At 37.3% G+C, this 18,574-nt stretch overlaps 1 protein-coding gene across 4 annotated transcripts in view; it reads left to right on the forward strand.

Annotated features, from left to right (window-relative positions):
* Positions 1-18,574, forward strand: part of CDH8 (cadherin 8) — a 324,676-nt gene that overhangs the window by 98,712 nt on the left and 207,390 nt on the right. For all 4 annotated transcript variants that reach the window (XM_019755067.2, XM_074314784.1, XM_019755057.2 and 1 more), the window contains exon 3: positions 10,689-10,983. In XM_019755067.2, coding sequence (XP_019610626.2) covers positions 10,689-10,983 — 295 coding nt within the window. The remainder of the gene's footprint in view (positions 1-10,688; positions 10,984-18,574) is intronic.

Genomic DNA, 18,574 nt, shown 5'->3' on the forward strand with positions numbered 1-18,574 from the left:
CAATTCTGTTATTGTATTGATCAAAAATATTATATATGTTTTCTGTTGTTACTATGACAAATAATCACAAACACGGTGGCTAAAAACGACATGAGTTTTGCGAAGCCTCTCACCTTGGCTCGCAGGTGGCAATCTTCTCCTGTATCTTCACATTGTCCTTCCCCAGTGCGTGTGCGTCCCTGATTCTCTTTGTGGGTCCAAACTTCTTTGTTAAGGGCGCCAGTTAGATTGGATTAAGGCCCATTTTAGCTTCATTTTAACATAATCTTTTCTTTAATGGCTCTACCTGCAAAGACAGTCACATTCTGAGATGTGGGGGATTAGGGCTTCAACCTGTGAATTTTGAGGGAACACATTTCAGCTCCTAATAGAGGACTGGGAAGGATTAGTTTTGTTTCTGTTTGTAGATGACACAAAATAATCTGTTTATTTTCATAAGTTTATTATTGTTATTGAAGCAGGAGATGTACACAGTTCCAACAGATCTATAGATCTGTTTACAGTGGGGAAAGTAAGAAAGCATCTTGAGTTTTCAGGTTTTCCTTGAACATGTATTGTTTTACTGTTTGATATTTTCTCAGTGAACTTCCAGGTTTTGTTGGCAGAATGGAGGTGGAGTAGTGAAACATACATAAACACACAAACACTTAAATGCACGCACACACACACAGCACTGCAAGCTATATTATTAACATCTAATTCTGATAAATGTATGATGCAAAGTTCCATTTTCAAATCTTCACTATAGAGATCATTGTACTTGGGAAAGCAAGAGTTAAAACAAAAACTTTCACATATATGCTTCCGTGCAACAATCTGAGATCTTATTTTTGGTAATGGTGCTGATGGCCTTGTTGTGTCATTTTAACAAAAGGAAACTAAAATAGGGAACATTGAAGTAACTTGTCCAAATCACACCTAATAGTTGTAATCCAAACCAGGTCTTTTGATTGTCATTTATTTAGAAGGACAGATATTTGTGAATCTCTTTAGTTAGCCATCCTCTCATCTACTCTTTCCTCCACCCACACATTGTCCAATAAAACCGTTTACTTCCCATCCGCCTCTTTGTAATTCTCTTATCAACACATTTATCCATTCATCCATCAAATCATTCATCTACCCATTGAGTAGTCATGGCTGAAACTTGAACATATTATTTCTGTTACATCTGAGCTTTGTTCATGAACTTCCTCTTTCTTGGTTAGAAGGAGACAGTTTACAGTGCTCAAGGGACAGGAGTGAATCACACAGCTAAGTTATTATCAGGCTTTTTGAGCACAGAAAAAAGATGGTTTGCTAACGTCGCACTCTGTTTTATGGCCCAAACTAAACCCCAGCTTTATGTATTTAACTTCAATTGCAATGTTCTTGCAAGTTCATGGCATTTTGATTATCCCAGTCTCTTTATAAATACAGAATTTCAGATAAAGTAGATATCTGTCATTTGGTTATCCACTGGGTTCTTTCCCACTGTGCTCTGTCAGTTATTTGGATAACAAGATACATCCCGTTTAGTAAGCAGTTGTGATTACCACATCAGATATCCATCTCATCTTTTTTAACTCCTACTGGTACTCCGGTTAAAGTTCATTTGAAACATAAAGAACATTCACACAACATTTTCTTAGCAGTGTCCTCTTTTCCAAAAAACCTGAATGCTCTCCTATAAACTGACCTTTGGAAAATATCCTGAATACCTGTTTTAAATATCCGCATCTATTTAAAATCCACTTCTTTTCTTTGGATAATAATCCTATGTTTCTTTTTTAAATCCTACCCTCCTTATGCATTAGGTTGGTGCAAAAGTAATTGTGGGTTTTGCAGTTATCTTTAACCTTTTAAACTGCAATTACTTTTGCACCAACTTAATACACTGTGTATTATATTACTACATTATATATTGATTTGGCACAATATTTTTTTCTATCTATCCATCCATCCTGTCGAGAGAGAAGAAGTGTTCTTTTGTTTTTGTTTGTTTTTATTCTTGTTTTTTTTTTTTTTTTTTTTTTCAGGAAACTAGTGGAGGGATTGTTTTGTTGAAAATTAAATATACATCAAAGATCTTTATATAAGAATATCTTGCAATTTATTGTTGAACTTCCAAGAACTATGTCTACTTTAGTGTAGACCAGGTGTAGTGCTCGGAGACAGAATAATTTGTTATGATTTTCCAAAATCAACCTTTTAGTGAGAACCTCTGGCCTTTACAGCCCACGCACTCACCACATGTCCATCTGTTCATTCACCCATTGATTCATAGTATTTCATATGTGCTGGAACTTAAATGGAAGGATGGCTGAGAATTTTATTTAGTCAGCCATCCCTTTATCTATTATCTGCTTTGTCAATGTATTCTCCAATAAAACCATCTATCTACTTCCCTTAATTCGCTTATCAACCAATTTATCCACTACTTGATCCATTCATCCTAGTCTCTTTGTAGTAATTGGTCCACTATTACTCTCACCCACACTCTTGCCCACGTAAGTATTTATTTAATGACGGAGTGCACATCGACCACTTTCCCTCAACTGCTAGGCTTATAGTTATTGAGGAACAAGAAACAAAAACAATGTACGCTTTAAATATCTCTCAATTTCATTTGTCAATTATACCTTAATAAAGCTGAATGAAAAGAAATAAAAACTTCCAGATATGTCCCCTATCATTAATTAGTGAATAGGTGAATAAGTACCAAATATGTGATTAAGTGACATGCCCAAAGTGAGAGTTTAAGCTCACATTGTACCTAGGTCATTGAACTCAAGAAGTGACATTCTTCTTTCTACTATAAATCAATATTGTATGTTTAATTCTGACTCAGAATACGTTGTTAAGTGTATTTTTCTTAGAAAGCAGTTACTGGTTTGGTACAACCCATCATTCCAGAATTCAGTCTCCACAAAATCCAACCTATAAGCATTTTTATCAGAATTTCTTCGTTCCTAGAAGATATACATGCCTTTATCTATTGTCTGTTGTCACATTTTAATCATGACAAAACCCTAAAGGTAGGGTTATTAAAACTTATTAAAACATTTTACAAATAAGGGAACTGACTTTTGGAGAGGCTAAGTAAATTCCTCAATGTCTTATGGCTGGTTCCAGTCTAGCTCTGTTTCTTATCAGGTTCTCATTCTAAGTTCCATAACTAGTATTCTATAAATCTCTGGTTGCCTGAGAGAAGCATATTGACCTCCAAACCTGTAAGGTTTAATATGTTAACCAGGCTGTTTTTAGCACATATGAGAAAAGATGTATCAAACGGAAGGGAGGTCATTGCTTCCCTCCCTTTTCCCCCTTTTAATGATCGTTTGGTTAAATATGGGAGTCTCCACCTTAGTAGTTAAAGGAAAACAGAAAATCTGAGAATGTGGAATTTAAGCATTTTTGGAGCATTTTTAAGTTCATTTTTTGGAATGTGGGCAAACTTAAGCTATTTTTTTCCCTATGGCATCATTATAGAATTAGTCCATCGAATTCTCCTTTATCTTAATCCTATCAAGGACGACTTTGGCTCCACTTGTTTGTGGGTTTTTATAGAGAGAGAAATTTAGCTCATGGTAACTTAAATATTTGAAATGCTGTTATCATCAGTACCTTGCCTGACAAAAATTAGACTAGGTAATTTTTTAATGGGGTCTGCCTAAGAAAGGTAGATTTGCTATGGGCCTGACATATCATGTCTCCAAACCTGTAAAGCGGTGGTCCTCACAGAAGATAATAGCAAATTTGCCAAGGTCATGAATGTCAGCTTGGGAAGTCTCTTGGGAAACATTCTGCCAGCCTCTCCTTGTCAACATTCCCTCCTTGTGTTCCTATGAGGTGAACATACTGCTGTGTCAAATTTCTATATGATAAATGGGTTCACAAAACGTGTCAATCCTGTATGGTTTCATAGACGTGGTTTCTAAATGCATACTATATTAAATCTCTACTGCCATTCGAGGACAAACTAGAGAGGCTTCTCCAATCTGTCTCATCATCTACAGAAATAGGAGGCCCCCAGACTAACTAGTTATGCTTTCTGGAGGGTCTCTATAGAATTATGCTAAAATGTACATGGTCTGGAATCTGCTTTATCAGGTCACATCTGGTTCTTTCATTTGTTAGTTGTGTGAGCTTGAAAAAGTCAATTTATGGTATTTATTGAATTTGGTATATGAGTATATAGCTCCAGTATATATAAAGTATACATATATATCCAGCATTTATACTTTAATGAGCATTTACTATGTGCCAAGTATGATGCTTGTTGGAGATAATGTTGAATAATGTGCATAGAAGTCCTGCCCTTGTGGAACTTACCATTTAAAAGAGAAGCACAGATAATACATATGTTTTTCTAACTGTATTTTCAGGTCCCTGAAGCAAAAGCAGCATTTCCCTTACTTGGGCTTGCTTCCAATTTCCTGTTTCTCTGGGCACTAGTCTCCATGGCCAGGTCATTTCTGTTCAGTACTCACACTGGCAACTGACACAGAATGCAAAGAACATGTGTCTGTGATATCAAGATGCTACACATTTGCCTGCTGTAACACATTAGAAAGTATCTTTTTGTGAAGCAGAGGTCATTTTCAGTGTGGGATGCTGTATTCTATTCTTTTAACAGGGGTTGTTTCTTCTTGAGCCTCTCCCCTCTTAAGATAGTTTAAGGGTAATGCAACTTATATGTAAATTACTTTGAGAACTGTTACTAGTTCACGGAATTATTATTTCTTTAGAGTGTGTGATGACAAGAATAATTGCATATTCCCAACTTGATCTTAATAAAATATTGGGTTGTTTTTTATGCCTATTGCCTAGCTTTAGTTTTATGATGTAATTAGTTTCTGCATCCTGCTAAGAACAGAGTGACTGGATGAAAGATAACTGTATTTGAATTATTTCGGTTTTCTGTAGTAGTATAACATGGCAGCATATACAGGCGTCTTACAAGCTACGTAGCCCATCATGGCACAGCGATCTCGCCCACCCGCCTACCACCATCATAGGATGCTTTCTTTATTTAGCACTACATCAGAAGCAAGTGATTGTCTCAGTCTGCTCGAATAAAATCGTGGGACCAAACTCTTTCTTGAGTGGGCCATTTCATATTTGGTCAGCATCCATTGTGAGATGTTCTGTAGTGGAAAACAGGGCTGAACCGCACATTTTTTATTATTAAAATTTATTGGGATGACACTGGTTAGTAAAATTACATAGGATTCAAGTGTACAATTCTGTAATACATCATCTATATCTCACGCTGTATGCTCACCACCCAGAGTCAGTTCTCCTTCCATCGCCATATATTGGATCCCGTTTACCCTCATCTACCACCTCCCTCCACCCTTACAAGACAAACAAATAAACAAAAAACTCATAGACACAGACAATAGTTTGGTGGTTACCAGAGGGTGAGGGGAGAGGGGGGTGAACTATTAAATTAAAATAAGCAGAATTCAAGTCTACTTTTGATGTTTGAGGAGGGGAGACTCAAGACACATGAAGGGAACTCTTGTACCCTCTTTCTCTTTCTCTACCTGCTCTTTCACTCTCCTGGCAGCCTAAATATGTCCCTAATCTAGATCCAAGTCCTATATTCTTTCTCATCTCGAAGATTTAGGCCAAAAACTCATATTGTGTCAATGTCCCTCATGCCATCTTTGATAGTGCATGGTTGTGACTTAAGGATTAGATTATGAGTCAATTCACTGATAGATTCATAGTCAACAGCACAGTTTCTCCTTGACAGGCACAGACTACGTACTGAGAATATCGTGCTAAGATGTAAATTGATTCAAGAGTGTTAAGCTTGCTATCCTCTCCAAGGGTAAGTGGATTCATGAAGAGTAGATATCAGTAAGTGACTGAGTTCCCCGGTAATCTTTTTGGATTCCAAAAGATGCTGATTCTAACCTAGTAACTTAGATACTTCTGTAGAGGAATATCGGAAACTTGAGAAACTCTCTCAGCATGTGATAGAATGGAACTTCAAAATAAGTTCCGATGCCGGAGCTACCTGATTTTCAGAAGAGGAAAGGATTTTCCCTGTAGTTCACTGAACCTTTTCGTCATCACTCACTTGAGAAGAAGAGGTGATCAGAATGGTAATTGAAATCATTCTTTGATATTAAAATGGACATTCTGAGAAGACTATATTTTCTCTAGGCTGTGTTGTCCTAGGGGTACTTTAGTGCCCTCGGGGATCCTGTGTGAGAAGGGGGAAAGTCGTTTGTACTTCTTTTTTTTCAACAGCCACATAAAAGAGATATGGGTGATACTAAAGACTGAGGTGAGGTTGGGGGGTGAGAACAGTGATGTGTGAGTACCAGATAATTGTCATGTATTATCCATCTATCATTCTTCCATTACCCACCCACCTGTCTGACCATCCATTCATCCTGGCAACCGCATTCTCATGTACTATGGCTCAGTTCCTAGGCTGTGTGCTCAAGTTGAATACATGTTTGAGGGAACTGGATATGATTGTAGCCCACTGGGCCTAACTTTACTAAACTCTTTTCTTCTTCTTTAAATCATTGTTTTGAAAAGAAAATGAGAAAATGTGCTTTTTCCCCCCTTCCTTCACATTCACCTTACTCTATATTTTTGAGCTTCCGAAATTTGAGAGATCCCTCACCAGGCAATGGGGATACAAAGGAGAATGAAAATGCAAGATGCAAATGCTTCGTTCCGTGACTTTTAGAGTATAAACTCGTATTTTAATTGGAGAGTATTCTGCAAATATATGGAACATGGTGAGGGTGTAATTAAACTCGTACAATTCAGCTCAGTTATGCAGCAATCCTGTTATGATCCCTGAAATCAAAGGCTTACTATGAGATTCTGGGATTTCTCACCACACACCAGACACCCTGTGCTTCTCCAGGCTGCAGGGAGTCAGCAGAGAGCCTGGAGATTCCTCTGCGTGGAGATGTGACATACGGCTGCAGGCAGAACTTGAGAAGCTAAACTGAGGCAGCTTTGTGAATTGGTATCTGTGTGTTCTGTCTGACCTCCTCTTCCCATTGCTTCCAGAACCTTTGCTTATAGGTACCCAACCACTGTGAAGTTACTAAAACAAAACCATGATTATGTGAGGCTCCTTGCTGAAACCTTGTGTCTATGGACTCTTGGTGCTTTACTGGTCAGATCCGAACTCTGTAACTTGGTTTCAACAGGGTGACAGGATGTGGCCCCTGCCTTCATTTCTATTCTTATTTCTTGCCCCCTCTCTTTTCCCCGATTCAGTGCTCGAGCCCCATTAAATCATCTTTAGTTTATCTAACTTAGTACACGCTTTCTCTTACCGCGGCATCTTCACCTACACTTTTATTACCTGTGCCTGGAATGCATTTCCTCCCTCTCTGAGAGCTGAGGTTTTCCTCATTACTTCTTTGGGGAGGCTTTTTCTGTTCCTCCACACTCCACTTTCTGGGTTGAGTAAGGTTCTTATACAGCTCTCACAGGCCTCTCTTCTTTCCATACCATAGCTTTTAGCACATGCCTTTGAATCCAGGAGATTTACTCTAAACTCGTGCTGTTAAGATTGCCACTTGCTGATAATGCTGTCTGTAGAAAAGCGTTCTAAAAAAAAAAAAAAATCTCTGAATCTGTTGTTTCATTGATGAATGGAGGCATGGTCTCTAGTTTCCGGTGAGCATAACATTATAGTTATACACATAAAATGTTTATCACATAATAAGTCAATATATGTAATAATAAGTATTATTATTATTACTATTATTATTATACGTCTTCTACATTTTTTGTTTATTTGTGCTTATCTTCCACTAACCTCTGGGTCTTTGAGGGCAGAGACCATGTCTGTGCTGTCTGCACCCATGCTCTGCGCATGTTTAATGAATGAATGGGTGAGGTCTTTGGGTATCACAGCCAGGCCCAGGAGTCTCGCCACCCAGGCCAGCTTGCACGTGGCCCTGACCCTGCTCTAATCAGAAGCAGCCTTTGACAGAGACGGTCCTCATACTTCCCAAGGATGCACACGTGTGAGCATTTGGTGCATTTGGGATACCTTTGGTCCCAGAATCTCACAGACAGGGTCCTGAGGTGGGATACATTGATAGGAATGGTGTCGTTGCATTGAAGCGAGCAGATTCTGACAGATTTATGTGAAGACCAACGGGAAAAGTAGCAGCTGGACACTGTAAACCCAGAGTCCTTCTGACGTCCAGACTGGGAGTCTTATGAGCATTTGCTGCCTGTAAATTGCTGTTCTTACACACCTACTGCTTCTTTTGTAATGCCAGTTCAGTTACTTGAACGCCATGTGAAAGAACGTGTGTGTATGCGTGTGTGTGTTTGTGTGTGTGTGTGTGTGTTACAACTAATAGGATGACACTAATGAATATGGAAATACAACAGTCTATGTTTCAAGATTACCATTAGGCCAGGGATCTGGATTTTACTGAGATTTGCTAAAAATGAATTTCCAAAAGAAAGAAGAATTAGTTACTAAGCGGTTTTTGTTTGTTTGTTTGTGTGGTTTTTTTTGTTTGTTTTTTTTCAGTTTTATGAGCATATTTTCAGGATAAAGTCTCAGGAACTTGCTTTCACTTAGGTTGCAACTGGGCTTATCACAATATTTTCAGATAATTGTATATGGTTGAATACAATGTGAAGTAAAATGGTTTTAGTTATTGCACACTTAATATGTCCACTTCCATTTTTGTCTATTTTTCAAATAGCTTATCTCTATTTGAAACTCAGTTCTGTAGAGCAGATGTTTTATCCCCACATTGTACCCAGAGTCACTGAAGCTCAAATAAGTGTGGTAATGTCTCCAGTCCTTATAGTTAGACCTGAATCTTAGCTTTGTGTTTTAGTCTTTCAAAAACCTACGTTTCTTTTTTCCCTTTTTCTCACTCAGTTATTTCTGAACGTAAGGGAAACATCAAAACCTAAGTTAAGATTATAATACTAATTTACCAGTTGACAAATGTAAGAAAAATATAGCACAAGTTCGTTCTAACATAATAGTATCGCTTTTTGAAAGGCTTCATTTTTAATAACAAAAATGCTGTGGACGAGAGAGACACTTACCAATACCTTCTATGTCTCAGGAATGCCTTGTGTATAAATGGAAAAACTCTAGGAATGATATATTATTCAAATATTCTTTTTTTAATAAAAATGCTAATGGAAATGTTAAAATGCACATAAATTAAAATGATCATAAATTGGGATTAATATCACATTAATGAATTATAATCCCACATTCATTAAGCTAAAGTGGCATTTCAATATTTGCTCTTGTTAATAAATTTAATACAATAAACGAAAGGGATACATTTTGAGATTCAATAAATATTTGATGTGATCTTCTGCTTTAACTTTTTAAAATATTCAAAAGTTAAGTTGGAGATATTGATGCATTTGAATTCTTTGTTGCTACTTTATGTCTTTTTCATAATCTTTTCTTTTCATTTACTGAAGCGCTAAATATAATTTAAATTGGCGAAGAAAGTGATAGAGCCTGTTCTGAATAGAGGTGATTCCAAGAGAATACAACGTCTTTTGAGTTTCTAAGAGTTTTTTTTCCACTAGACAATTTTTTTTCTCTCTAAGAAACTAGTATTTAAAATCTCATGGAGCAGTAAGTGGAACTATATTGGCATTTAAATAACAGAGTTAAACTGAAAACATATGCATTTAAGCAATATTGTGCAACTATAATTCAATGATTTTTTTTCTCTGGAAAATTCAAACTACAGAAATAGATTTTTGGTTTATTTTAGTGCTTTTACCAGGAGTCAAGAGAGTATAAAAAGAAGCCCATGTATCCAAACACTCCAGTCTCCCTCTTGAGAGTAAACTGAAAAATTTAAAGCCCGGGAATGTCTGGCCAGTATCTACCAAAACATTTCAGGTAGAGTAGATGTTCAGTAAACGTTTGTTTCCATGACCTGAGATGGATCTGAATCCCTGCTACAAAGTTCTTATTTTTCAAAGTGGTCCCATTTCTGGAAAACGTGTTCCCATATTCTGGCCTCAGTCTTCTTCATAAAATGGGAATCATTTTCCTGAACCAGAAGAATTGTATGAAACAAGGAAAATAACACCCTAGACAAACATAAGATTTTAATATACATCTGATTATTAGAATTATTTTTGTTTTTGTACAGCAGGCAGATCTGAGTTGAATCTGGGTCTACCATGTTTAATCCAAAATATCAACCTTGGGAGTTTATTTTGTGCCTTGTCACACATCCTTTTTCTCATGTTTCATATAAAATATTTGAACACTTTGATTTTTTCTTTTTTGGTAAAAATTAAGGGAATTATCGTATGAGAAATGGTTCACATAGTTCTTGGCACACAAATAGTGATTTATAAAAGGTAGCTAATAATAAGTTTAAATAAATTATTAATAAATTGAAAAGAGTCCATATACTTTTGTAGTTTCTCCTGGATCATTTTATGATTCTAAATGCATGTCACTTTGCACTAAACAGGTCAGAATAATTTGTTTAACTGTTCAAACTTAATGATTTCATTGTTGTATTTTGATTCATATGGATACAGTTGTCTAGATGCTTTCTATAGTTACCGTTTGCAGAACTTGATGAAATTTCAGTTAATGTAAGAAGAACCAACTTGATATTCAAACAGGAGGTAGTTAAAAAAATAATGTTGCAAATTGCCCCATCACAAACCAGTGTCATTTTTTATTTTAGCTGCACACAGACCTGGATCCTGGGAGCAAAAAAATCAAGTATATCCTATCAGGTGATGGAGCTGGAACAATCTTTCAAATTAATGATATAACAGGAGATATCCATGCAATAAAAAGACTTGACCGAGAGGAGAAGGCTGAGTATACCCTAACAGCCCAGGCAGTGGACTGGGAGACGAACAAGCCTCTTGAGCCTCCTTCTGAATTTATTATCAAAGTTCAAGACATCAACGACAATGCTCCGGAGTTTCTTAATGGACCCTATCATGCTACCGTGCCAGAGATGTCCATTTTGGGTATGTATGCTTCCAATTTCACAGAACTATTACTAAGAGTCATCTTTAAAATAGCTCCTGGCATCAGGGATGGTGTGTTGCTGAATAAAAGACATTTATTACCGTCTTATCTCTAATTTGCATTTCCAAATCCCCTTTTTTGGCCTCACTTCCACAGCTCAATAGCTTTAGTCCCTTAGTAATAGGAACTGACGAGGCAGTTTTATTAAAATATCTTTCCTTACATGACAGTACTTCAATAGGCTGAATTTGTATTCCTCTCGTAGACTTGTAGTTGGAGTATTGTTACTGAGGCGGATTTATCAAGATTTGTTCCAACATGCCAGGCTAATCCTATTGATATTTGCTGGATGTTTAATTATTTGTTTGTGTATATTCTCATGCAGATGTGTGCATAGAGAAATAAGAGAACCGTCTAGGTCTGTAGTCAGCCAGATATTGAATGGAGCTGGTGGGCCGAGTCTAGAGTGGATTAGAAGAACACAGTTCCAGAAACTTCTGTGCTGTTGCCTTAGCTAAATTGTTTTTTTTTTGTTTTTGTTTTTTTTTTCCCCTTAGGGACATTGCTATTCCCAGTGAACCACTCTCACTTTTTTTCTGAGCCATTGAAGTGTCCATTACATTTTATAGAGCAGTATATATTTCAAAACTTGATTTTCTACTTTTTGTTTTGTTTTGTTTTCATTTTTTGGATGTGCTTATTTATCCCCAAACCCTGGCCTTGATCCGGGAAACCGCTGATCTCAGATTTTATACAATAAGTGGAGGCATATTAAAGCTCTTCCTTATCTGACAAGATTAGTGGGCCAAACTCAGAGTATAAAATCACAAAAAATCATTTTAATGGATATAATATAGACCCAAGTTTGTTTTAAATTGCTTTTAAGGAAACCTGTAAGGATACATGCTATGCTACAAAATTACAGATATTAGAAGCAGGTGGACGTGATGAGACAAATAAAAAGCACAAGTAGAGATATAAATTGAAGATCAGAGTTAGGTAAACAGCCTGGCTTCACATTCGATCTCTTCTTTCTTACTTACAATATAACTTTGGTAGATATAACCCTTGCGGCAGCAAATCAGAATTGACTGCAGGTCTTGACATCTTACAATGTATTTCTCCTGCTAAGACTCTATTTTGTCTAATTCTTGTGCAAGGAATTCTCCTTTTAATATACTTTTTTCCTTCTCCAAATTACACCATTCCTCTATGGCGGGCTGAAATAACACTTATTCTAGGGAAACATCTATGGTTTTCTAGCAGTAAGTTATGTCTCTATCATTTACCATCAGCACTAAAATAAACCCACAAACAAGCAAAAATATCTCCATGTGTGTACTTTGTTTAGATTATGACATGTAAACAGAAACTAAGAAACAACTTTCCTTTCCTTCCTTCCTTCCTTCCTACCTTCCTTCCTTCCTTCCTTCCTTTTTCTTTCCTCTTGTTTGATCAACTCATTTAGGGCAGAGAACTTGCCTCGTTCATCTTTTCATCCAGATTAGAGTAATACTGGCACCTACAATACATACACAACACTTTATTTTAATTGCTAACAAATGATTAACAGGGAAGTTGTTATTTTTGCCTCATTATTGTTTCTACATCTTAATGGACAAGTCTATATCTATTTATTGTAAATGTGTCACAGGCTTCTATTTCTGTGTATATGAGTCATGTGCTTGATAAATATTTTGAGTAAGAACTCCCCCTCCCCCCCGCCCACCACCACAAAAATGTTCTGCAGACTTCAAGGTCGATTTGAGCTAAAAGAAGGATTTTGAAGATACTAGCTACGTAACGCAAAGTGTATGTGCACTGGTAAATATACAATATATGATTTTTTTCTGTCTAAAAGATTTTTCTTGATTAGAGTGGAGACTAAAAGAAAAACAAAGCTACACTAACATATACAGAGTTACTATTTTTCTAAATGTATTGTCTGTGACCTCTCTGTCAAAAACTACATAGACTGTGCTGCAGTTCAAAGTGTGGGTTTTGAAGTCAGATACAATTTTGAATCTTCGTTCCATCCCTTATTACCTGGTTGACTTTGAAGTTCAGGGAGGTCAAATTATTGCTTATTTTCTTTAGGTACAAGCCTAAGGTAATTTCCATCCTGCTCTCATTGTGTGAGAATTGCATGATACAATACAAGGTTAAGGTATGCCATACGGTAAATAAACTTTCAATAATTGGTGTGGTTTTCAAAATTGTTTTTGTTAGTCTATTTCCCACCTTACCTTTGGACCTTTCCTTCTATATCGATTTTATGCATTGGTGTCTGGTTTCTGTTTGACCCCAACCTCTTTGGTTAAAGGAAGCAGAAGCAGCTGCAGTATTTTATTGTCAAGTGTGAATTATCCCCTTCATTTCCCATCAAGGTGAATATCAGGATGAAGGTCAGCGGCCATCTCCTTTCTCTCCCCATTACCACCGTTCTCTCTCAGCCTGTCTCTTCTCTCCCCTCCTTCCTTCTTTCATTTTCCTTCCTTTGCTACTGCAGAAACGCTGGCACCTGCACCTGTGCACCGTGTGGAAAGCCAGCGAGGACTGGGGGGATTTCACGGTGCAGAAAGTGAGAAAGAAAATTCTGATTGAGGAATTTACCAATATTGAATAGAAATGAATGTGATATTCAAGAACTGTCTGCCCGTTGACAAGCTGTCAAGACAATACACACATAGATATCTGCCCAAATGGCAGCCACATTAGTTTAGAAATATCTTATTTGGAAGCTGGAGATATATGAGTAGTTCTTTGATATTCTGTGAATTTTAGAACTCGATGAGAGTTCACTTTAAAGAGCCACGTGCAATCTTGTCTGATTGTTACTGTGGATACCACACTAGCATTGTTGAAGTTGGTTTTTCAAGGGAAATTTTTATCTCTATCAATAGGCATAAAAATGCCTATGTTTATCAATTTCAAGAGACTTTAAATAGATATTTTTAGCGCTATTATAATTTGGGGTGATGGGTATTTAACCCTGATTTTATATCTCTACCTGGGTTGGGGTAAGATAAGCTTTTTATTTGACTTTAAAATAGAATCTCATATTATTTGGTGGCAAAGTTGCCTTCTACTTGTGTAAGGGGCATAATCCACGTAAAACTAATTTGCTCTAGCTCTACAGTGGGCACAATAATCCCTACCTAAAAAAGTTTTTGAAAAATCGCATCATTATTTTTAAAGCATTGGGCATAGCGTTAGCGCCCAACAAAGATTATTAGGTTGGTGCAAAAGTAATTGCGGTTTTTGCAATTATTTTTAACCTTTTAAACTGCAATTGCTTTTGCACCAACCTTTATAACCATCTGTCACTTCTACTAGTATGAGTCCATAAATTACCTGTTTGATATGAATGCTCAAGAAGCCTTACCTTCATGTTTCACAAATGTCCATGTTGGAACGAACCCTACTTTATTCAAAAGGACATATTAGTGAAGTTAGAAGTAAAGAGATGAGAAAGCCAAATACAGTAACCGCCCCCTTATCCACAGGGGAGACATTTCAAGACCCTCAGTAGATGCCTCAAACTGTGGTTAGTACCGAATCCTGTATACACTATGTTTTTTTTCCTATACATATAGACCTATGATAAAGTTTAATTTATAAATTTGGCACAGTCAGAGATTAACAACCATAGCCAATAATACCATTAAACAATTGTAACAATATACAGTAATAAAAGTTATGTGAATTGGTCTCTCTCTCAAATCACATCTGGAATTTTGTATTTAATATTTTCAGAACGTGGTTGTTTGTGGGTGTCTGAGACCGCGAAGAGCAAAGCTGTGGATGAAGGGGGTCTGCCTAGGGCTTTCGCTGACAGGCATCGTGGCGTTGTTGAGCGCAGTTATATTCGGTTGGTGCAAAAGTGACTGCGGTTTTTGCAATTATTTTTAAACTTTCAAACCCCAATTACTTTTGCACCCAACCTAATCTAAAACATGACCCTAGAGCTTTTCTTAGTTTTCTTTTAGATTCAGGACTCCTCTAACGATGATCAGTATGTAGTGAAAAGTTGCTACGTGCCAGAAGCTGTGTTAAATGCTTCTCATATTCACAACAAGCCTACAGTGCTAGGACCACTACGAACTTCCCTCCTTCCCATTATTTTTAAACAGAAAGATGGGGCAAATAATAGCTAATCCAGATCCAGGTATTAAGTGGAGGAGCTGGGATTTAAATCCAGACATTTTACTTGACCTCCCCTGGGTTTAACCAGCGTGCTCTACTGAGCTTTGATACTGTCTCTAGGGAATTTTGTTTACATGAGTGCTGTGTTTCTGCTGCGTATTTATAATAGTTAATATTTTTCCAAGATACAAGAGCTCTTGAGGTCAGTATACTTTGCAAATTAAATTGAAGAACTGGGATGGGATTTGGACAAGGAGAAGTTTGGGTGAAGGGTTACACTATTTTCAAGCTGGGGATATAAGCGCTTTAAAACTGTAAGGACAGTACATCACATAGGAATTCAAATAACAATACAATTAATTAAGAACCATGTGAATCATGACTGGGCTGAAGTGCTGTTAATATAATAAAGACTGAAGAAAGGACCTGGGTTTGACTCTAGATTTTTTTGTGGTGAACGCAAAGGAGAATGCACTCTCCACCAAAAAATGTTAATCAAAATATTAGAAGACGGTCAAGAGAGGACTTAGTAAAAAATGTTTTTCAAAGGCAAATCTCACTGCTTTCCAAAGGCTCATAACTGAATAGGTTACGGAAGTCAGTACATAAGATGAAAGTGAACTTGCTTTTCTTAAACTCAGCCAAAAGGAAAATGTTAACATTTGAAAATGATTTCAGTTTTTTTCCTTCTCTGTGTTATTTTCATTCTCCCATTTTCTCTTATCCTTAATATTATGCCTTTTCTTTATAAATATGTTATTTTGTGGTAAACATCCTCAAATCCTCTTTCAGAGGAAAGCCCATCTGAAATACATGCTATTTTTTTTTCTGGTTTTCATTATCTTTAATTTGAGATAAATTTAGTATTAAAGAAAAATTGGAAATGCAGCCCAAATCTGTTTTCCTGAGCCATTTGAAAGTGAGGTGCTGTCTGATGCCCCGTCACCTTGACGTGTCTCAGTAGGACCTTCCCACGTGGGGTTCCTCTACACAAGCACAAGATAAGCACCCAAATTCGGAAATTAATATGCTCCACCATTGCCATCGAATGCGCAGACCTCAGCCAAATGTCTCCAAGTGTCCCAACAATGTCCTTTTACAGTAAAACGATCAAATCCATGTATCGCCATAAGGTCACCTCTATATTTTTAATGCTAAAGCAATACCACATTGTTCAGTCTAATTTTTTCACTTTCTCCCACAGGATGAAACTTGAGTTTCTTTATCCTCAACATACTTATTATTGGAATCACCTTTCACACCCTGTACTAAGTGGTTTCAATTTGTTCCTTCTGCCTCATCCCCAGACTCCCCCCCACAGACGTTTCCCTGGTGTTCCCCTCTTCCATCCCCCTTCCTGCCCTTACGTAGATTCCTACCTTCCCAGCCACACCGAATGGCTTTTGGGATGAACTGTTCAGGCAGCAGGCAGACAGTCAGGAATAGAGGCAGGAAACCATATAATCCTCTCTCCGTTTATTGTCCTGTATATCTAAATCATTTCTTACTATATGATAGGTGCAACATCTTCCAATCTGTACTCAAAATATATTTAGTCAAATTTAATCGATAAACACTGAATTAAAGCAAGTGAAATGCTTTTCATACTTCAGTCCTTAAAGTATTAATGTATCGTCATTTATAATAAGTTGGATTCCTGGACCCAATTTTCACGCATGTTGGGACGGGGGAGGGACTTTCCACACAACACTCAGCAATTCTTAGACACCACGAGGGTGTCCTACAATTCAACTCAATTGTGACACTATTTACCTGGAGATAGCATTAGATTCCACACGTTGAGGCATTCCTACCAGACTGCACACCCTCCCCGCCCCACTTTAATGGCCAGTTGCAAGTCCAGGTTGTCACCTGAGCTTCTGACCAACAGACTGTAAATCAGAGGTCCCCATGACGCCCTCTCCTTAGGTTCATGTAATTTGCTAGCGTGGCTCCCAGAACTCAGAGACACATGTTACTTATTAGATAACCGGTTTATTAGAAAAGGATGCAACTCAGGAACAGCCAGATGGAAGAGTTGCGTAGGGCAAGGCACATGGGAAGGGGCATGGAGCCTCCCTGCCTTCTCCAGGCACATCACTGCCCCCCATCTCCGTGTCACCAACACTGGAGCTCCCTGAACCTGTCCTTTTGGGTGTGCATGGAGGCTTCATTACATAGTTACGAATGGTTAAATCATAGGCCCTAGCAACTGATTCAATCTCCAGCCCCTCTTCCCTCCCTGGAAATCAGGGTATGGGACTGAAATTTCCATTCTCTAACCATGTAGGTGGCTCCTATTGGCATCCAGCCCCTACCCTTGGGTGGGGTTGCTCTCATCACTTAGGATTCCAAGGGCTTTGGGAGGTGTGAGTCAGGAACTATAGACGGAGACTAAATATATCTAAGAAATATGTTTCAGTCATCTGAGTCATATATGTGTGTGTATATATATTTCTTATAAATCTCAATACTGCAAATAAATTCATATTATATAGTCTTTTGGGGATTCAGACTTTTATATGATCCCAGAATTTTTTTTTTTTTTTTGGAAGTGTCTTGCAGTACTACAGAATTTTACAATGTAAAAGCTTTACAAATGCTTGCCTAACGAGAAAAGATTTTTTTCTCATTAGGCAAGGCCACATGTTAATTTAGCATGCAGTTAAACATTGAAATTTGCCGTTTCTAAGAAGTGAATTGAAAATTATGATGGCTATAGCTTACATGGATTAGCTTGTTATTCTTACTACCCGGTGCATATTTTATTCCTGTATAAAGAAGATTTCGAAAGTAACAATTAAACAGATTCATTTTCATATTCTTTTCTATTATTAAAAAGCAATTCATGTCATATAAGCTTAAAAGATCAAAGAATGTTCATATCGACAAACTATCTTAAACCTAACATACTTCTTTCTCGTAATTGAGAGGTTGTGGTTTGCTGTCTCTCAGCTAAATTTTAAAGGGATTTGGCAGCATTTCTCTGTTTTAAAGGAGAGGTGAAAAATAAGAAAAGGGAAAAAAAAACCATATGTTGATGGATTTGATTATGTTTTTTGCCTTATTCGATTCAGAATGACAAAGCCAAATTGAAATTCTTTAGGAAAACATGGGAGGGAAATCATGAGGGTTGAAATAAACACTCTCAAAAGAAATCCAGCTGTTGTACCTGATATGAATTCCTGTAACAGCTGTGGTTCCAAGACTGTAAGATGGGGTAAGGATTGTGTCCTTTCTGATCTGCAGAGAGAAGCTAACCCTCCATCAGAGATACATAGCCAGTTAGTGTAACAGCTGAATCTTTTCTTGCATCTTATGATGAATGTGAAGCCATGTGTGGATTTCTGATGTGTGGATTTCGGTGGTCCCCAAAGACCTCTGTAAATGGTCTATGACTTAGAAATTACTGTAGCATTCAAATGGGAAAGTTATTGGCAATTA

This window comes from Rhinolophus sinicus, linkage group LG11 (genome assembly GCF_036562045.2).
Source record: "Rhinolophus sinicus isolate RSC01 linkage group LG11, ASM3656204v1, whole genome shotgun sequence".
Classification (NCBI taxonomy): domain Eukaryota; kingdom Metazoa; phylum Chordata; class Mammalia; order Chiroptera; family Rhinolophidae; genus Rhinolophus; species Rhinolophus sinicus.